Source organism: Symphalangus syndactylus, chromosome 7, assembly GCF_028878055.3.
Source record: "Symphalangus syndactylus isolate Jambi chromosome 7, NHGRI_mSymSyn1-v2.1_pri, whole genome shotgun sequence".
NCBI classification, from domain to species: domain Eukaryota; kingdom Metazoa; phylum Chordata; class Mammalia; order Primates; family Hylobatidae; genus Symphalangus; species Symphalangus syndactylus.
Window position 1 is genome coordinate 35548913 of NC_072429.2, and position 22246 is coordinate 35571158.

General features: G+C 46.0%; 1 protein-coding gene across 3 annotated transcripts; it reads right to left on the reverse strand.

The window, feature by feature from the left end:
• Positions 1 to 2918: 2918 nt before the first annotated feature.
• GM2A (ganglioside GM2 activator) lies at positions 2919 to 21747 on the reverse strand. 3 transcript variants are annotated; one of them, XM_055285585.2, is made up of 4 exons: positions 21538 to 21747; positions 14976 to 15137; positions 8730 to 8912; positions 2919 to 8346 (listed from the first exon to the last, which is right to left on the reverse strand). In XM_055285585.2, the coding sequence occupies exons 1-4, from the start codon at positions 21616 to 21618 to the stop codon at positions 8191 to 8193; spliced, it is 582 nt and encodes a 193-aa protein (XP_055141560.1). In that variant the 5' UTR covers positions 21619 to 21747; the 3' UTR covers positions 2919 to 8190. The 3 variants fall into 3 exon arrangements, with proteins under 3 accessions (XP_055141560.1, XP_055141561.1, XP_063498762.1); XM_055285586.2 differs by having other exon boundaries at positions 2919 to 8150; positions 8744 to 8912; positions 21538 to 21719; XM_063642692.1 differs by having other exon boundaries at positions 14976 to 15128; positions 21538 to 21717.
• Between the last annotated feature and the right edge of the window lie 499 nt (positions 21748 to 22246).

Consider the following 22246-nt stretch of genomic DNA (forward strand, 5'->3'; position numbering starts at 1 on the left):
GTATTAATGATGATTTGTTTCACTCTAGAAGAAATGCCACCTTTAAAAAGCTTTTTATTGTAAACTATAACACCAATGAAAGTATAACTCTACAGTATAATTAATATTTGTAGAGAGTATCAATTTTCAACTTCACCTTCTATTAGATGATTGATATTATGGCCTGAATAACAGGCATTTCAGCTGGAGTTAGCAGCATTCCCCCTCTGTAATATATTGTCCATTTACCAATGGTCAGATGCCAAACAACAGCCTCTCAGAGGAGATGTGAGGTAGCTGTGTTATCATGAAGGAGAGGTAGGGAAGAATATCCTACCGCTAGATAGCAAGCTATCAGCCGATAAAAAGTCTCTGCTCTTTTGGGATCCAGACCATGAATTTGGAGAAGGAAAGGCTTTGAGGAACATATGGAAACCTTACTACAGAATATGGAGCAATTAAATGGAGGTAAGGCAGTGGTTTATGACTTTTGGGGACTCATGCAGCTCACTGACATTCTAATAGAAGCTGTGGCTCCTCCTTCTATAAAATTCACATATATGCGTAAGTTTTGCATGCAGTTTCTGAAACAATCACAAACCTCATGAAGTGAATAGACCCTGGGTTGCAAAAGAACCTCTAGAAAAAAAAAGGAATGCAAGGATTTCTGCTTCTCATACATGAAATGATCTGCAGATGATAGATAGCCAACCCTGGAACAAAGGTCTGGATGCAGAATAGAGCAATATACAAAAATCAGATAAGGGAGGTAAGCTATCAGATAAGAGGTCACCATGTAACTGGTATAGAAAACACTTGCTGATGGCAGTCAGCACTGATAGGACCTAAATTGGTCATTCCAGTTGTGCAACATAGGCTGAATTCTGTGCTGCCACATGCTTCTTTGGCAAAAACTGGGACCTAAGAGTTGAAACAGAGAGATCTAGAAGGATACAAAGAACGTGGGAAGGTCCCCCAGGACCTTCAGAATCATTTGCCACTACACTTCTCTACTGGACAAATGTGATTTATCTTGACATGACTGAGCTGGACAATGGTTGGGGCATAAAGGGGAATGATACGTAAAATCAATCAGTTTAAGAAGAAGCTGAATTTAGATCTTCAACAAAGCCATTGGAGGCCGGTCACAGTGGCTCACGCCTGTAATCCCAGCACTTTGGGAGGCTGAGGTGGGTGGATTACCTGAGGTCAGGAGTTTGAGACCAGCCTGGCCAACATGGTGAAACACCGTCTCTACTAAAAATACAAAAATTAGCCAGGTATGGTGGCAGGCACCTGTAGTCCCAGCTACTCGGGAGGCTGAGGCAGGAGAATCACTTGAACACAGGAGGCAGAGGGTGCAGTGAGCCAAGATCATGCCATTGCACTCCAGCCTAGGCAACAAGAGCGAGACTCCATCTCGAAAAAAACAAAAAACAAGGCCATTGGAAAAAAAAGAAATGGGAGAGTTGAGATTGCTAAGGAACACAAACTGAGATTGCTAAGCACATAAGCCCTGCATGTGCGGGGCTGGGGAAGTCACCCACGTGAAGTTGAAGCATTAAGAGTTGGCTACCAAGTGATAAAAGTCAGTGCACAAGTGCAGTGGTTTATAAGCCACAGTGCCCTGGGAATGGAACTGACAGGCAGGTCTCTAAGGATCTACAAGACTTGTTATCCGCCAGTCCAGGTTGTGCCTGTCTCAAACCCACAAAGTCGCTCCTTAAGCAATTCCCAGACTGAGTTCAAAAGGGAAGAAAAAGGGGGAGGGGAGCAGAAAATCTCCCTGGCATGCCAACCCCAATTGCAAGTGAAATTTATTTGGCAAGATAGACTCTCTCAAGGTAAAAATCTCAGGTGGACTCAAACTTAGGAAGTTGGCTTCCTGGTCAGGGAGACGTAGGTGAACCAAAAGACTTTTCCCGGGAGGCCAAGGCGGGTGGATCATGAGGTCAGATCGAGAACACGGTGAAACCCCGTCTCTACTAAAAACACAAAAAGTTAGCCAGGCATGGTGGTGGGCACCTGTAGTCCCAGCTACTCGGGAGGCTGAGAGGAGAACGGCGTGAACCCGGAAGGCGGAGTTTGCAGTGAGCTGGGATCACTCCATTGCTCTCCAGCCTGGGTGACAGAGCGAGACTCTGTCTCAAAAAAAAAAAAAAAAAAGAAAAAAAAGAAAGGCTTCTCCCCACCTCTCCAGCTTCTTCTTGCCCCAATTACACCTTTTCCTTCCAGCCACACCAGCCAGCCTTTGTCCAGTTCCTCAAATGCACCATGCTTCCCGTTGATGCTGGGCCTCCATCTACGCTCTTCTCCCCTCTCTTCACCTGCTTAATTCCTCCTCATTTTCCAGATCTCAGCTATCTCTTCCTCAGGAAAACCCTTTCTGACCTCAGCCACTAACCCAGATTCTGCATAAATGTTCACCCCCTTCTCCTGTACTGCAGTTACATGATGGCAGGTTTGTGTTGGTTAATACTGAGTGTCAACTTGATTGGATACAAAGTATTGATCCTGGGTGTGTCTGTGAGGGTGTTGCCAAAGGAGATTAACATTTGAGTCAGTGGGCTGGGAAAGGCAGACCCACTCTTAACCTGGGTGGGCACAATCTAGTCAGCTGCCAGCACGGCTAGAATATAAGCAAGCAGAAAAATGTGAAAAGAGAGACTGGCTTAGCCTCCCAGCCTACATCTTTCTCCCACACTGAACGCTTCCTGCCCTTGAACACTGGACTCCAAGTTCTTCAGTTTTAGAACTCGGGCTGGCTCTCCTTGCTCTTCAGCCTGCAGATGGCCTATTGTGGGACCTTGTGATGAAGTGAGTTAATACTTAATAAACTCCCCTTTGTATACATTTCTATTAGTTCCATAGTTCTGTACAGAACCCTGAGTAATATAAGGTTCACATCTTTTTTCCTCAAAATGAAAACTTCAGCAATATATTTTTAAAACGTTTTTATTTTGAAAAAAGTTAGACTTTCAAAGGGTGGCAAAAATAAGTTTCCATGTACCCTTCACCCAGCTCTTACTAATGTTAACATCTTACATAACGACAGTACAATTATCAAAACCAAATAATTGACATTGGTGAAATCTTATTTCTGGTCCATTTTCTAATCCAGCATCCAAATCGGTATCTCACAATGCAGTTAGTTATCGTATTTCTTTATTCTCTTCCAGTCCATGACTGTTCCTTAGTCTTTCCTTATTGTTCACGGCCTTGGCACTTGCAAAACGTACTGGTCAGTTATTCTGTAGAGTGTCTCTCACTTTGGGCCTGTCTGATCTTTTCTCATGATTGCACTGAGATTGCACATTTCTGACAACACCACAGAAGTGACATTGTGCCCTTCTCAGTGCATCATATTGGAAGGTACTTGGTATCAGTATGTCTTGTTAGTAGTGATGTTAACTTGATCACTTGGTTAAGGTGGTTTCTGTCAGGTTTATTCACTATAGTGACTGTTTTTCCCTTTGTAATTAGTATCTTGTGAAGGGATCTGAAAACCATGCAAAATCCTGTTTCCCATCATACTTCTATTCACTAATTCGGCATTCATAGGTGTTTCTTGTCTGCAACAACTATTCCTATGGTGTTTGCCTAATGGTGTTTTTCTGTTTGTTTTTGAGATGGAGTCTCACTCTGTCGCCCAGGCTAGAGGGCAGCAGCACAGTCTCGGCTCACTGAAACCTCCACCTCCCAGGTTCAAGCAATTCTCCTTCCTCAGCCTCCAGAGTAGCTGGGATTACAGGTGCGTGCCACCATGCCCGGCTAATTTTGTGTATTTTTAGTAGAGACGGGGTTTCGTCATGTTGGCCAAGCTGCTCTTGAACTCCTGACCTCAGATGATCCACCCGCCTTGGCCTCCCAAAGTGCTGGGATTACAGGCGTGAGCCACCACGCCCAGCCATTTTTTCTATTTCTATCGTTCCTTCTACATTTGTGATTCCATTGTGTACGGGATTCTATAGTGTATTTTTAATCAGTGGACTATAACCGATTATTGTCATTATTTTATTGCTCAAATTGCCCAAGATTTGGCCACTGAGGGACATTCAATTTGGTTCCTGTGTCCTTTCAATATGTCCCCCATGTTCTCATTACCTACCATATATTTGTTTTCCCAATCCTAATATAGCCATAAAATACTTCCCGAATTGCTACCTTTTGCTTCTGTGAAAAATTTGCTAACTAGACTCTGGTATTTGTGTACAGTGCCTTTTTCTAGTATCCCATCAAAATGCTATAGCTTCTTATTCTTCTTGCCCACCTCCTTCAATGTGGTTGTATTAAGCATTTGAAATACAGTTATGTTCATTTGTTAACTGTATTTCATTTTGAACTCTCCTCATATCCTGGTTGACTTTAATTATTTTGGGGGGCATGAGAAACATTACTATGGCTCTAAGAGTCACAGTTATACAAAATATACTCAGATACACTCGGCAGTGTTCCATCCCTTCCTCCTTTATACCGTGATGATTTCTCCCTTCTTTCTACGCTACACCCACCTACCATCCATAGAGAGCTCATTACTTTCTGGCCAATCTTTCCTAATTTACTTTGCATAAACAAGCAGATACACGTACTTTCTTACATCTCCTTCTTTCTTACATAAAAAGTACCACTTTCTACTTTTCGTACTTTGGTTTTTGCATTTAATGTATCTTGAAAATAACTCATAGAGATCATTTTTCTTTTACAGCTCAATAATATCCCATCACGTGGGTATGCCATTGGTGCCATGGTTTACTCAGCCTTTCTCATGTATATGAACATAACTTTGCTTCCAATATTTGCAGTCACAGTGCTGCAATGAGTAATCTTGTGCATCTGTATGTTTGTACTGTTGGAGGTACATCTTCAAGGGAAATTCCCACAGTGGAAATGGTTGTGTCAAAGGGTAAATGCTTCTGCAATTTGTTAAGTACTGACAAATTCCCCTCCAGAAGTCATACTAGTTTGCATTCCCACCAACAGTGATGACAGTGTTTCCCTATAGCCTTGCCTAACAGAAATGTGGTGTTCTTTCTTCCACCAGTCTGAGAGATGATAAATGGTATCTCAGTATTATCTCAATTTACATTTCTCTAGTGAGTTAGTTTGAATATTTCAAAGAGCCATTTTTATATCTTTACATGAGTGTGTACGTTCCTGTCTTTTCCCAGTTTTTCTACCAAGTTTTTAGTCCTTTGTCCCTTAATTTTTAATTCCTTATATAGTAAGAATACTAACTGTTTGTCTATGATATAGGTTGGATAAATTTTTCTCCCAGTCATTTGATTTTATTGTGTTTTTACAAAGCATTTTTTTCTCTTTATGTAGTCAAATGTGTCAATATTTTGTTGCCACTGGATATTTCCACCACGTTTCCTTCTGTATTTATATGGCTTCATTTTCTTACATTTGGATCCTGGATCCAGATGGAGTTCATTCTTGCATATGGTGTGAAGTACAGTGTCTAACTTCAACTTTCTCCAAGGGGCTTTCCAGTTGGTTCAGCACCATTTATTAAAAAGTCTGCTTTGACCTGCGATTGAAGATGCCACCTTTAACTCCTCATCCCCCACCCCTAAGACACCTCAAGGAACATATGACCCAAGAGCAGAGCAGACATAAAAAGATTAACTGAGCTACTGAGATTCGGTCAAGAATGTGAACTAAAAAGCAACTGTAGAGAATAAGGCTGGAAGATCCAACAGAGGGAAACGGCTGTGGAGATCATTGCCAGGTGCAGTGTCAGAGCCCCGGCATTGGGAAGTGGTCAGCTCGTGGGTTGGTAAAAAGAATTCACCAACAACAGTATAGGTTTGAATAAAGAAAGGTATTAGAAGAATGCTGCAGAAGACTGCCGTGGGGCACCTCGGCCAGAGGACTGAACGTACCACGGTGGATTTTTCCTTAGGGATATTTACGGACCTTAAAGCGGGACCTTGGGGTTGCACAGTGAGTTTCAGCATGGCATTCCAGAGATGTACAGAAATTTTAGTTACTTATAAGGTTTTTTTCAGGGAAAAGAAATCTGGAACCAGATGCCTGCTTTAGATAATAGGAAAGTCTAATTACTTCTAATTTTCCCCAAATAAGGAGTTTTGCCTCTGCATGGCCTGATAGTCACCAGGTGGTCTTTGCTCCCTTTTAAATTCCTCAGATAAAAAGATTTTGTCTCTGGGGTCTGTTCATTGGTCACCAGGTGATTTTCGCTCTCCGCAGTCATGATGTGATGGAAAGCAAAATAGCAACCAAGGGAGCTGGATGGCGATGAAGCAGAGACAATGAGCAAGCTCAAGCTCCTGCAGAAGGGTCCGTCCCTGGAATCGCCTTGGCTCACCTGTACCATTCCAACAAACCCTTCCAACCAAAAGAGCCCCACCCCAAAAATGCTTTTGAAATCCTGAGATGTGATCAGTGAAATCTGCAGCCATGGCAAGGGAGAAACTGTCAGCAAGTTAAATAGATTTACTGCTATTCCAGGCTTCAAATGAGCCCAGAACTCAGGGCTGGTGTGTGTTTCAGAAGTTATTATGGTGTAACAGAGTGGTAGAAAAATCCAGGCAGTTTGATGTCAAGGCCACCCTCTCTTCCTTGGAACCCTGCTCCAAAAGCAGCTGCTGGTGAGGCTCTTTCCCATCTGCCTTATTCACCCGACAGGACTCCAAGACTGAGGCAGGCAGCCTCGTGATCCCCACAGCTCACAGGTGAGAGGCTGTCCATACCTCTCCTAGCACTGGAAGAGCCTTGTCCTTGGGACTGGACACTATGGCTTTGGCCCTGTGGAGCGAGAAACGGTGCCGCAGGAATTGTCTTAAGAGGACAAGGCATGCACGGTCTGAGATCACAGGTTGCGAAGTGGCCACCCATGAGCCAGTCTGTTTGGGACACATCACACCGCACAGCTTTTTAAAAAAATAATTAGCTGCCAATCTTTTAAAATGGTAAGATTTCGTATACAAATCTGGATTTTTGGCTTCTCTAGGAGTAAACATTGAAACTTTTTTTTGAGACAGAGTCTCACTCTGTCACCAGGCTGGAGTATTGCCAGTATCTGGCAGTTGTCTTCACAGACTGGCTATGCACCCTCCAACTTACTCCAGTCCTTGCCACCCTTAATTATATTTCCAACTGGAGACCAGGCCTCAGCGGCCTTGTATCAATGGGCACATGTGCTGTGACTTTCTGTGTAAGAAATATTTACATTGTAATAATATCTTTAATCAAAAAGGAAAAATCGGCTGGGCGTAGTGGCTCACGCCTGTAATCCAGCACTTTGCAAGGCCAAGGTGGGCGGATCACAAGGTCAAGAGATCGAGACCATCCTGGCCAACATGGTGAAACCCCATCTCTACTAAAAATACACAAATTAGCCGGGCATGGTGGCAGGGCCTGTAGTCCAAGCTACTTGGGAGGCTGAGGCAGGAGAATCACTTGAACCTGGGAGGCGGAGGTTGCAGTGAGCCGAGATTGCGCCACTGCACTCCAGCCCGGTGACAGAGTGAGATTCTGTCTCAAAAAAAAAAAAGGAAAAACCAAAATCAAGACGGAAGCAACATGTTTTCTCATGGTTCTTGTCACTCATTTAAGTCTCTTGCTAGGCCCTGCGGGTACCTGAGTTTGTAAACAACAGAGCACTCCTAATATCTCCCCAAAGGGATTCCTCCCCCACACACCCTACCTCTCCAGGATACACTGCACCCTAGTATTAACCGGGCAAATCTAGAAAGGAAATCAAAATTAGTCACAGAAGTTAAGGGGGGAATAGACTAAGAGCAAATACTTTCGCCCCTTCATTGTAACAGGGGGCTGGAGGAGAACAAAAACGTTAATACTCTCACTTTGCTTTTAACTTAGTGACAAAGAAAAAAAAAAAAAGAGTGAGAGAGAGAGTCATAAAGATTCTTCAGGTCCTAAAACACTCTGGTTCCCATTCCTTAACTGCTTTGGAAATGAACGAGGCTGGGATGAGTAACGTGGTCAGCCCAGCAGATGCCCTGGGCTACCAAGAACTGTCCAACTCATCCTCCCTTAGGTCAGGGCTGCTTGCCCCAGCCCAAAATGTAAGTGGCACAAAATGATTTTCAGTGAGGATAGCAGACTCATTGTAGAAAGGGGATTAAAGGCGGGCAGAGAGTGGGAGTTTGGCCTTGGCAAACACAAAACAGAGGAAAAGGGACCTTCCTCACACTGCTCCATTCTGCTGTGGCAGATGCCATGTTATATGCCCTTTAGAGAGGCAGCGATCTTGATGCAGCCCAGACGCTTCCCACCGCTGCTCAGGACGCTCTCTATGCGGTAGTTCCCGGTGGTGAGCCAACTGGGCAGCTCCAAGTCAGGCACAACGAATTCACTCTTGGGCAGTGAGTAGGTTCCCTGCGGGAAAGCCAGTGGACCGCCAGTCAGTGGGAGCCTACTGATGGCGGTCTTTCTCCTAGAGCCACTGATAGGATTGTAGCCATGAACTACCACCCCTCTTCCCATTCTCGAAACGGCTGCACAAGATTAGAGACGGCCACAGCACTGTAGAGCATGGATTATTATGGATAAAGGGCCCTGAAGATCACATCTAAGTACAAGTGTCCCATTTCGTAGATGGATAACTGAGGCTCCCGGAAGATAAGTGATTCCTGATAGGTCACACTGGCTTACAAATTCAGAGACATGCAGATCTGCAGGAGGAGAATGCAAAGACCCTTCTCTCCAAACCCTATGTCTTTAGCCACAGGGGTAACGCTCTCTCCTCCCTCAGTACTTACTTCTTTGAAGGGACAGTGGCAAGGAAGCCCATAGGTACGCAAGGGCTCTGGGCAGGGTTCCCCAGTAGGAATTAACATGTCAAGCACATCACAGAAGTGTTCAAAGGTACAGCTGCCAATGTAGTCTGTGCATGGGATCTTGATCCAGAGGCCAGCCACTTCCTTCTCCAAAACTAAATCCACCTGGTAAAAAAAAAAAACAAAGGTTTGAAAAAGGTTATAAGTGTAAATTCCAGGGCAAATATACCAGCTCTTTTGTCTCTTCAAAAAAGCAGCAATATATTTTAATCATAGAATTTTTAACTGGATGAGATCTTAGAAATAGTCTATTCTAGGAATGGCAACATTGTGGCCCATGTGTGAGTATAGTGTATTATTGTGCCCATGGCAGACATTAATAATCAAATGTGAATTTTCCCCCTATACTGAACTATATACATAGACTTAGCTTTTTTTTTTTTTTTTTTTGGTATCATGGCTCACTGCAGCCTCAACCTCCTGGGCTCAGACGATCCTCCTGCCTCAGCCTCCCATGTAGCTGGGAAACACAGGCAGGCAGATGCCACCACATGCAGCTAATTTTGTATTTTTTGTAGAGATGGGGTCTCACTTTGTTGCCCAGGCTGGTCTGGAACTCCTGGCCTCAAGCAATCCTTCCACCTCCGCCTCCCAAAGTGCTGGGATTACAGGCGTGAGCCATCATTCCCAGTCCATAGTCTTAGAATTCTTTAGGTAGTCACTACCCATTGATTGGCTCTAACACTTGCACTGAAATGCACTGGTCATCTAACTGCTAATTGGTTAACTGTGGCATTGTTTCCTGGGCTTTCCTTCTGAGCCCAGTCTTGGCCCCAAAATCCTTTCCTGCATAGGACTTCAGGTAGTTACTACCAACTGATGAGCTGGTTACCAAAATGAACCCAACTGGCTGCTCTTGGGTCACATTTTCTCTGTACAGCCACAGAAGACAGAATTAAGAACAATAAGAATGTATAGAAAGATCACCTTGAGACTGGTATAAAATCATAGCTAGGTTACAATAGATGGAGCTACCTCAAGGAGTAGTGGGCTCCCTGACTCAGCTGGGAAAGCTACAAAAGACTCTTGCGCCTGGAGTAGAGCTGGGTGAGAAGCTCTAGAACATACTTCACACCTCCATGCTGTCATGACTTTGCTCCCGTTTTGGAGGCTGAAGCTGACCAGGAGGAAGTGGCTAGAATTTCATGGTAGACATCTCAGCTGTGCCGGACACGTGCTGAACAGTCACCATGTATTAGTTGCCTCTAGTGCCAAATGAGTTGTCCTTTAGAACCATGTCCATCACCCACCAAAGGTATCAAGGGAAAATTCTAAGGAAAGAGCACCAGGAAATTAGCTTTCTCAAATATCTGATTCCTTGTGCGTGTTATGGCAGGAAATCACATTTTTAGGATCCCTTTCAGCTCTGACATTCTAGCATTCTAGGAATCCCAGCCTCTAGGCTCACTTTATTTGGGGCTCTGTTTCTAAGAGATAAATCCTGGATGGGCACTTATGTCCTAAGAGGCTGCTGGGCTCAGGCTGGTTCCCAGGCCACGGACTCAAGTCTTCCAGATGCCCCAGATGTCAAGATATTAGCTGCCTTCCTCCAGGCCCAGAAAGAACAAAGAAGTCAGCACATCCTGTGTTCTGAGTGGACAAATTCAAATTGCTCCTCTCACTGGCCTCATCTGCTGCTAAGACACACCCATTATCTCCACCACTGGCCACACCGCTGGCCACACCCTCTTAGCCCTCCTCTCTCTCATCAAATCTGCTTCTACCCCGCTGCCTAGGAAAAGTCAGAGGGCCTAGGTTGGAATGCTAGTTCTGCCACTTCCTAGTTTTATTGTGCCCTTGGGTGAGTTACTTAATCTCTCTCAGTGGCCATTCCCTCACCTTCTTCTTTTTTTTTTTTTTTTTTTTTTTTTTTTTGAGACAGAGTCCCACTCTGTCACCCAGGCTGGAGTATAGTGGTGCGATTCTGGCTCACAGCAAACTCTGCTTCCTGGGTTCAAGCAATTCTCCTGTCTTAGCCTCCCGAGTAGCTGAGATTACAGGCATGAGCTACCACACCTGGCTAATGTTTTTGTATTTTTAGCAGAGATGGGGTTTCACCATGTTGGTCAGGCTGGTCTCAAACTCCTGACTTCACATGATCCACCCGCCTCAGCCTCCCAAGGTGCTGGGATTACAGGCATGAACCACTGCACCCGGCCTCACCTCATCTTCAAAAGTGGGATATTTTAGAGTGCCTACCTCTCTCACAAGTCCTGTTGAGAAGGAAATACCAGCACTTCGCACAGTGCCTGAAATCAAAAGCTTCCTCCTCCATGACTTCTGCCCTGCCTTTTTCCTTAGCCAATACTCTCTCCTTGTGTCGCCAATACCCTAATGAAAATGTTTGAGCCAGTTATGCCCTGAGTGAGAACACGCAGTGGAGGAGGCCAGTAGGGGGACAAGTCCTGCCGGCGCTCCTCCCACCAGGCTGGAACCTGCAGGGCGGCATCTACCAGAAGGGGCAGTGGCTCCCTCATCTCTACTCCTACCCCCAGCACAGGACCAGCACGACACAAGAAGTGTACTGAACTGAAGTCAACAGAGGGTTCTAAGGCAGCAGCCACACCTACCATTCGGAAATTACAAATGATGGCTCATTTCTTATTCTCAATCTATTTGCTACTATGACTCAGAAAAGGAAGCAGGGCGGAGTAATGAGCCCAGGCATGTATATGACTTTGGGTGCTGGGGGAGCCAAGTTACCAGGCCTGAAAGGCTGGAATAAGTACATATGACAAATACGGTGACAATTTACAATTTACAATTCTCGAGGATGGGAAAACCAGGGTCCTACAGGCTAGAACTTGAGGTCAGGAGTTTGAGACCAGCCTGGCCAATGTGACGAAACCCCATCTCTACTAAAAAAGCGCACGCCTATAATCCCAGCTAGTCTGGAGGCTGACGCAGGAGAATCCCTTGAACCTGGGAGGCAGAGGTTGCAATGAGCCATGATCGTGCCACTACACTCCAGTCTAAGCAACAGAGTGAAACTCCATCTCAAAAAAAAAAAAAAAAACTGGGGAAAGAGAAGGAGCAGAGGGGATCTGAGGCTAATTTTTCCTAAGCACAAGTGACAGTAAAGACAGAGGAGATTATGTAGGCCCAAATTTATGACAGGTAATAAAGCAATGGAAAAGGAGAATAGGGAGTAAAACCCATCTTAATGGTTTGTGAAGAAGCCAGGAAAAGCAGGCTGAGGGCAGAAGAGGGGGTTTGCCAGCTTCTTGTTTCCAAGTCAGCTCCACAGCCCCCTTCCTGGAAACGCCAGTGGTTGCATGGTGACAGCAGCAGAGGGAGCATGGCGGACGGCCTACCAGGAGAGCCCACATTCCAGATCAGCAGAGGCAGCACACAAATAAATGTGTGTGACCCTGGCAGAGAAACAGTCCAGTGTCCATACATAGGGAATGATTCCATCCCTTGGCCCACATCCAAGGGTACAGGGCTTGACCCCCTATCACTTGAGGAACAGTAATGGAAACACAATGACTCCACTAGGAAAAGACTTGGTAGGAGGTGCAGGGGAGCTGAAAGCTGCCACATATCCAGGACTTGTGTCTGGGTCAAGAGGCTGCAAGGTAAGACAGATACTAATCGAAATGTTCACAAGATATAAAATGTACTGAGCATGTCCTGGGTGCCAGGCCCTGTGCAAAGCACTTTCTACATGATTTTCTAACTCAGGTATTGCTCAAGGAAAGCCCGTAAGGTAGGAGCTGTGATTAAGACAGGTCTAAGGGTAATGATAGAAACACAGATTCCAAATCATGAATCTGCTAAATAATTAACACAAAACTGGTACCAGAATAGATCTGGATCAGGAACAGACTGAAGGACATAGAGGAACACCATATAAAGGTAGCAATTTTAGCTAGAGAGGAAAGGAACATAATAAATGGTGTTGCAGTGGATATACGAAAAGTCTTTATTGTTTTCTAAGAAAATATAAAAACATGCATCCCTAAAATAGTCAATGGATGGAAACAAACAGGTTATTCCCAAAGTAAATACAAAAGGCAAATAAACTTATGAATAGACATCTGCGCTCACTAGAAATGATGCAGGTTAGTTCAAACATTGGGAGGCACTTCGGCAATATGTATCAAAAGACCTAAAAAGTGTGTATCTAGATAATCAGAAAATTATAAAAAGATGTACTGTAAGAAAAATTTCTACAAAAGTGGTTATTACAGCAAAACAAAAAACAAACAAACAAACAAAAAACCCTCTGGCCGGGTACAGTGACTCAAGCCTGTAATCCCAGCACTTTGGAAGGCTGAGGCAGGTGGATCGCCTGAGGTCAGGAGTTCAAGACCAGCCTGGATAACATGGTGAAACTCCATCTCTACTAAAAATACAAAAATTAGCTGGGCGTGGTGGCAGGTGTCTGTAATCCCAGCACTTTGGGAGGCCGAGGCAGGCAGATTGCCTGAGGTCAGGAGTTCAAGACCAGCCTGGCCAACATGGTGAAACCCCATCTCTACTAAAAATACAAAAATTAGTGGGGCGCAATGGAAGGTGCCTATAATCCCAGCACTTTGGGAGGCTGTGGCAGGAGAATAGCTTGAACCCGGGAAGTGGAGGTTGCAGGGAGCCGAGATCACACTACTGCACTCCAGCCTAGGCGACAGAGTAAGACCCTGTCTCAAAACAAACAAACAAAAACTACCCTGGAAACAAACTAAATGTTCAACAATAGACTTGTTATATGAATTATGAAAGATCCACATCAGAATATTTCTGCCATTAAAAATGATTGGGTGGGCTGAGCAAGATGGCTCACGCCTATAATCCCAACATTTTGAGAGTCTGAGGCAGGAGGATTGCTTGAGCTCAGGAGTTTGAGACCAGCCTGGGCAACACAGGGAGGCTCCGTATCCATAAAAAATAAAAAAATTAGGTAAGCATGGTGACATGTGCCTGTGGTCCCAGCTACCTAGGAGGCTGAGGTGGGAGGATCCCTTAAGCCTAGGAGGTCAAGGCTGCAGTAAGCCATGATCACACTACTGCACTCCAGCCTGAGCAACAGAGTGAGACACTGTCTCTAAAATTACAATAAATTAAAATAATAAAATAATGATTGGGTTAAAAAAAAAAATTGACTAAGTAGAGCCACCTAATCCTTGGAAAGAGATATGGAACATATAGTATGATGCAAAAATATAGCAAGTATAATAGCACATATCATATAATCCCATGAGTATAAGTGTGTATGTATTTACAAACACATAAAAATTCTGATGGGATATATAAAGAGCAAACGCTGACTATCTCTAGGATTTAGATTACTGGAGGACATTTGCAACGAGCACTGCCTATTATCATACATATCCATTAAAAAGAAATATGTGTGTTATGTATGTAATTGTACAGGGGAAAGTTGCAAAGAATATCCTATAAGATATTAAAAGTGCTTATCTCTTATCACTGGGTAGTGAGATTTCAAGTGATTTATTTTATTTATTTGAGACAGAGTTTCACTCTGTCACCCAGGCTGGGGTGCAGTGGTGCGATCTTGGCTTACTGCAACCTCTGCCTCTTGGGTTCAAGCAATTCTCCTACCTCAGCCTCTGAGTAGCTGGGATTACAGGCACATGCCACCACGCCCAGCTAATTTTTGTACTTTTAGTAGAGATGGGGTTTCACCATGTTGGCCAGGCTGGTCTCAAACTCCTGACCTCAAAAGATCCACCCACCTCAGCCTCCCAAAGTGTTGGTATTACAGTCATGAGCCATCACACCTGGTCTATTTTATTTATTTTTTGACCCCTTGTGTTTTCTAAAGTGACTATATATTACTGGCTAATTGGTATATTGATTTTATAATTAACAACAAAACCAAATTGGCCAACCAGAGCTGTCAGACAATAATGAGCAGTTGGCCATCAGGCCCAGAGAAGGCCAGGACGCTTCTGCCAGGTGCAAGGTGTCCGTCACTCCTGCCCTCACCAGGAAGTTGCTGGTGCTGACATCAGAGATTCCTTTCAATCTTATGATCCTGAGATTCCATGAACCTGTGAAAGAGTATCTGAATCTACATGTCCTGTACTATTCTCTGGGAATCCAGGATTCTGAAATTCTTCACAGTTCCCCAAGCATACATGCGCCCCAGTGACCCTGCTGGCCAGACCCTGGCACCTCCCCTTCCCCACCCACCCCCAGGCTCACCTTCAGAGGAGAACTCAGGGGTACACTGGTGCTGCCCACGACACTGAGGGTCACATTCCCAGGAACGATGATGGGGTCAGGCTCCAGAGTCAGGCTTCTGATCACCGCAGGGTCCTTCCCTTCATCACAGTTATCCCAGGAAAAGCTACTGAGCTGGGATGGCTGGGGACAATCAGGCAGCAAGGAAGGAGGAGAAGAAAAAGGTTGACAAAAGAAACTATCACAGATCACAGGAAAAACGAGCTTTTGGCAGTGTGACCTTGGGTGAGGCACCCCCGTCCCTGAGCCTCATCTATGAGACTCCATACCTATGAACCTGGGATAACACTTATCCTACTCATTTTATAGGCAGGACTAAACTAAAAGACTCAAAAGACATAATCTCCCATAAGCGTATTGTAAACTATAAGGCAGGATATGATAGACCTGGAACTTCAAAACAGGAGACTGACCTAATTGGCCTTTGGTGGGTACCTTCTCTGACTTCCCACCTCCCTGCTGCCTGCTCCTCTCCAGCCAGCCTTGGAATCCCAGCAGAGGGCAAGCTCCTAGAGGATTCACCTCTGCAGCCCACACCCAGGACCTTGTTCATGTCACACCCCATGCCCAACCCAGAGCCAGGAACAATGGGAAACACAAAACACAATGGGAAATCTAACAGCATCTGAAATCCCACTCTCAAGGGGCAGGTGATTAACTCAGAAAGGAATAGGACACTCATGAAAAGATCCGCAGTGGATCACTTGCTGATGAATAATCCCCAGTGGACTTCCCCAGTCCTAAACAGTGTCTTCTTCCCATCCCACTTCTCATGCCACACGCCCACTTGGGTCACTCGCCATCCCGCTGCTGAGCTGCTCCTCCTGTTCCTCCTCCACATCCCCCAGGTCTCCTGATTCCACCACCACTACATCTGCATATGACTGCATGTGACCACCACTCCACACTCCAACAGGACCCTGTCTGATGATCTTGAACACCTCCCACACTGTGAAGACTCTCTGCCCACCCACTCTCACCTCTCCCAGCCCCCTGGAGGCCACCTATGAGAGACTGTTGGCATGCCCTCCATTCACACCCTGTCTCAGAGAGAAAACCTGCCAGTCCCACACCCCCAAGCTGATGCCCACCTTCAACACTCCCATCACTGACTCTTTTAAGAGAGATCACCTAACCCCAGCTAGGCTGACAGATCCTCTCTGCCCAATTTTGGAATTAAGGCATAAAAGGCTGGGGATATGGGGGTTTTGTGCTGTCACTGGATCCTAAGTTTTGGTTTGAGGCCAGACCATCTAAATCTGTGATCCATGACCAAGCAGAAGTTAGGACTAAGGGCTAAGGGCTCTGTTGGTCTGTGGAAAAGGGAACAGATCAAGTCCCACTTCCCTATCTGTAAAAGCAGTATGGAGTAGCAGTGAAGGGCATGGCTTTGGAGAGACATGGGTGAATGACAGCTTTAGCCAAACAGCCCTGGGTGGAAATCATAGCTCTGCCACACTTACCATGTGATTTTATAGGCCAGTTTCCCCTTTGGAGTCTAAATTTCCACATCTTTTAACTGAAGGATTTCTACCTTCCTCTCCAGGATGTTGCAAGGGCGAGAGTGTGTAGGTAAAACTCATAACCCAATGCCAGGCACAACGCACGAGCCGGCTCACTAAAGGAGCCATTAGCATCCTAGCCTCCGCTTCCTGCCGGCAGCTCCATGAGATGTCTTGTAGCTCTGTAATCAACTTCCCCTTTACCTGAGGTTTTAGGAATGGGTTCCTACCCCTTGGAATGAAAGGTCATATCATGACTAAGAAAGGCAGGACAGGATAGTTGCCACTAAATGTTTCCTTCAACATTCATTCCACAAATATTTATGGAGCAATGATGATAGGCCCTGGGCTAAGTGCTGTGGCAAGAGTGGTAAACAGTCAGATCTGGCTCCTGCTCTGCCTTGAGGAGCTTACCGTCTAATGTAAATAAATATCACCCACTATGATTTGTGAGTGTCACAAAGGAAAAGAGCAGAAGGTAATGCTGACAGCAACAAAGGACTCACTTACATAGGGTGGTGGGGAAGTGATACTTAAGCTGGACTCTTGCAGGATGCGGAGTCAGACATGTAAGTGCAGGCCGAGGGAACTCAGGCAAAGGCCCCGAGGCACAAAAGAAGCTTGGCTGCTCCAGGCACCGGGAGAAGGCCATGGGCTAAATGTAGTGGATGAGGGACCCAGATAAGGTTGGAGGGGTGGCAGGGTCATTTAATGCAGGACCCCACAAGCCATAATCGGGAGGTTGCATTTACTATAGGTGCAGTGGAACCCCACTGAAGGACAGTACTACACTGTGATTTGTGGTTGTGAACAGACTGCAAGTGGTCAAGGGAAGGAATGCCTGGAATTAAGAGTCAGACTGGAGGGTAACACAGGAGCAGGACTAGTTTTCTGGGTGGGGCTGCTTTCATAGATTCTAAGGCAGCCTGATCCACACAGAGGATTGATTCCAGGCTAGGGGTGGGGGTAGGGTATCCAGAGTACCTACCGGAGAAGAATCCCTTCCCCTCTCCTAAGCTCTTCTTTCCCCAGGCCCTGGGGGAGACGTAACAAGATGGCTTCCTGAGGGTAGTGCCCGGCTAGCTGTCTCTGTAGTGACAAATTCTGCTGCTGAGTCCAGGCTCATCAGGGAAGGGAGGTGAATGGATTAGCAATGCCCACCAAGGCCAGGCTGATCACCAGATATCTGCCATCCCAGCCTAGGGCAAAAAGTGGTAAGGGGTGGCACAAGACGGGAAAGGCACAGCTCTGGAGGCAGAGATATGGGTACTACAATTATGAGTTAAAACCCAGCTCAGCCAGGCTCACTAGCTGAGACCATGGGTAAGTTAACCCCCTAGGGGTTCAACATTTCCTCATTTATTATGTGGACATAATGACATCTTCTCACAGGGCTATTGTGAGGGCAAGATGTTTGTATACAGAAAGCACAGGGCACAACTCCTCAAGACTGTCAAGCTCATGAATAAACAAGGAAAGACTAAGAAGCTGTCATAGGCTAGAGGAGAGTGGGGACTACAATGATATGTGTCATGACAACAATGGCAATGCAGTACCCTGGATTGTATCCTGGCTCAGAAAGAGGGCATTAATGGGAAAACTGGTGAAATCCAAATAAAGTCTAGAATTCAGTTAACAGTAATGTACTAATGTTGGTTTCTTAGTTTTGGAGATATGTACATATAAGATGCTAACAGGGGAAACTGAGTTAGGTGTTTATAGAAAATCTCTATTATCTCTGTAACTTTTCTTTTCTTTCTTTTTTTTTTCTTGAGACAGAGTCTCACTCTGTCATCCAGGCTGGAGTGCAGCAGCGTGATCTCAGCTCACTGCAACCTCTGCCTCCTAGGTTCAAGTGATTCTCCTGCCTCAGCCTCCCAAGTAGCTGGGACTACAGGTGTACGCCACCATGACTGGCTAATTTTTGTATTTTTCATAGGGACAGAGTTTCACCATGTTGGCCAGGTTGAGGTTGGTCTCCAACTCCTGGCTTCAAGTGATTTGCCTGCCTCGGTCTCCCACAGCGCTGGATTATAGGGGTGAACCACCACACCCTGCTGCAACTTTTCTATAAACCTAAAATTATTCCAAATTTGTTTTTTTAGGAAAAAAGCACATAGCCCAGTATATAGCACATAGTATGTGTACAACAAATGACAGCCACTATATAGCACTATGGAGTCTATTAAGCACCTACTATATGACTAGCACGGGGCTAGATATCCTCCCCTGTTATCTAACACTCATCACAGCCTGTAGTCACAAGATCAGTTATGCTAGAAGAGGAACTGAAATTCAGGTTTCCTGATGTTCACTCACTGTCACCCCCCGCCCCCCCAGTCTTTATCTGGCCCAGGGACTCGAGGTCAGGGCTCTGAATCACATGAGCCCCAAGAAGATGTAGGTGCTGTGTGATTTTGAGTGACCTTTATAATGTCTCAGGGCCTCTTCAAAACTGCCAATCTAAGACCTAGTCTGAGATGGCATCCATATCCACAGCATATATGAGAACAAGTTTGTAGGGTGAGCTAGCAGCCTCTAGCCAGACTCCACCTCATAGTGGCCAGCCCTGGAGCCAAGAGAAACATTCTCAGCCAACATTCAGGAACAAGGCATAAATTCTCCAGGCAAATGAAGTCAAAAGGTCCACATTCCTTCATTCAACAAGCAAAACAGACTTTCTGCCTCGGGGGCAGAGTGAGGCCAAGCCCTCAGATTTATATGGCTTTGTTTCTGATTTTAGAAATTTTCCATCAATGAATGCATTTCCCTTCACTGACAACTCTCCAAGATGCAGGTTGGCACCATCATACCCATCTTACAGATGAGGAGACCAAGACTCAAGAAATCCATGGATTGAGACAGGGGAATGATCAGAAGCCAAGCCTCCCTGCTTTCAGTACCACCTGCTTTCCCTTACACAGCACTGTTCCTCACTCTCAAACACTTCCAAGATGGTAGGAGGGAGGGGATCAGGGTTGGACCTATCCCTTTGCTACCAGAAATGTTTGATGTCTTAACCACAGCTAGCAGCCAAGAGGCAATGGAATCAGGTTTTTGTTTTGGCGTTTTTTTTGTGAGATAGGGTCTCACTCTGTCACCCAGGCTGGAATGCAGTGGTGCAATCTCAGCTGCAGCCACGACCTCCCAGGCTCAGGCGTAGCTGGGCCTCTCACCTTAGCCTCCCAAGTAGCTGGGACTACTGGCACACACCACCACGCCCAGCTAATTTTTGTATTTTTTGCAGAGATGGGGCTTCGCCATGTTGCCCAGGCTGGTCTTGAATTCCTGAGCTCAAGCAATCTGCCCAGCTCAGCCTCCCAAAGTGCTGGGATTACAGGTGTGCACCACCGCACCTGGTCTTGGGGTTTTTTAAATTGACAAACCATGGCTGTATACATTTATGGGGTACAATGCAATGTGAAATGTATTCTCTTAGTTGTTTTGAAATGCACACAGTTCCTGACTTACAATGGTTTGACATACCATTTTTCAACTTTACAATCGTGCCTAAGTACAGTAGAAACTGTACTTTTAGTATCCATACTGTTTTTCACTTTCAGTATAGTCTTCAATAAATCATGAGACATTCAACACTTTATTATGAAATGGGCTTTGTGTTAGATGATGTTGCCCAACTGTAGGCTAATGTAAATGTTCTGAGCATGTTTAAGGTAGGCTAGGCTAAGCTGTGATGCTCAGGTTAGTTGTATTAAATGCATTTTCAACTTACGATGCGTTTATCAGAACACAACCCCATGTAAAATTAAGGAGCTTCTGTATATAATACATTACTGATGATAGTCACCTGGTGTGCAATAAATCTCAAAGCCTATTCCTTATCAGAACTCGGTGGCCCACACCTGTAGTCCCAGCTACTCAGGAGACTGAGGTGGGAGGACTGCTTGAGCCCAGGAGTTCAAGGCTGCAGTGAGCTACAATCGCCCCACTGCACTCCAGCCTGGGTGACAGAGTGAGACCCCACCTCTACTCTCAACTTCTGTAAGTTCAGCTTGGTTAGAATCCGCATATAAATGAGATAATAAAACAGAACTACCATATGAGCCATTATCCCACTTCTGGGTATATATCCAAAGGAACTGAAATCAATATTTCAAAGGGCTATCTGCACTCCCATATTCATTGCAGCATTACTCACAATAGCTAAGATACGGAAATAACCTAAGTGTCCATCAACAGACACTTGATGGATAAAGAAATTATCCATCAACAGACACTTGAAGAAATTATCTATCAAATTGAATGCATAAAGAAAATGTGGCATATATACACAACAGAATACTATTCAGCCTTTAAAAGGGGGAACATCTTGTCATTTGCAACAACATAGATTGAATCTGAAAGACATTGGGCTAGCTGCAATAAGCCAGGAACTAGGCTTTTTCAGGTCAAAGGATTACAGAACTTCCCTTTCCCAGGGATCTGCAGCACAGTGTGAATGAGAAGTGAAGGAGGAAGCTTGGAGGGTACGGGGACTGTTGTCTCAGTGGCTCACAACCAAGGGCGGCGGGGTCACAGGCCTGGGTATTTGTCACCAGATGGGCAAATCTGGATCCTCTGGCCTGGAGAAGCTCTCAAACCCTCCCATCTCTCAGGAAGACCTCAGGGCATTAAAGCAAGGGAAGAGATGAGGCAGCAGGCCTTATCATGGGGGACATAAGGAGTGGGGGTCAGGAGTAAGATGCAGGGTTAACAGGACTGAATCTCTGGGGGCAATGCCTTAGTTTTAAGGCTCTCTGCATTTTCACTCCGACGCTTGGAGGGCAAGAGAGTGCAGACGTGAGATTAATCTCTCTAAAAAGGGCCTGGAGCAGAACAGGTCTTTAGAGGCCACCCTCACTGTACAGACCAGAATCCCATAATTAGTTACTTTGGAAGGCTCTAGTACAGGGAACCAACTCTAGAAAACGGAGTGGCCACTCCCATATCTCAGCCAGACCCGCACACCCGTAGCTGGGCCAGGAGGCTGCAAACAGACTCTTAAAGGAGGGTGCACTCACCTTTTTCAGGTGGGCTTGTGCAGGGGCCGCGAGAAGCAACCCCAGGGCGATCAGGAGGGGAGCCTGCATCAGGGACTGCATCGGGAAAGGTGGGTCAGGGCGGAGTTAACTGCAAGGTCTGCGGCGGCAGAGGTGCCTTTAAATGCCTTCCAGTATTGGTTACGCAAAGAAGCTGAGTCCAGTCACTGGCAAGTTCGCCCTGCCCCGCCCCGGCCAGAGACTTCCCGGCCGAGAGTTGGACCGATTCCTCCCGGCTCCGCCCCCTCGCTCTTTTCATTGGAGCCTGTCTCTCTAGCGTAGGTGTCAAGGCCTTCCCTCTGCGGCGCGTAGGCGGAGTTGGAAGAGAAAGGGGCGGAGCTCAGTGCCGCGGAGCTCAGTGCGGCGGGGCTGAATGCGGCTGGAACGGAAGGGAGCTTAGCACGAGGTTGGGGCGGGATCACGAGGGCGGGGCGGAGCTGCAACGCGCGGGAGGGGCGGGGCCGTGGCGCGAGGAGGGGCCAAGCGGAGTCGGGGGCGAGGCGGAGCCGAGCTCCTGGGAAGGGCGGGGCCGGGCAGGGGAAGGGGCGGAGCTGTAGTTTGTGAACTCGTGCCGGGGCCATCACCTTCGGAAGGACCTTTGGGAAACCGCGGATTCAGTGTTTTCATCCCCAAGTCCTTCTTGACAAAAATGTCAGGCTCTCTGCCATGTTATGCTTCACCATATCTGTGT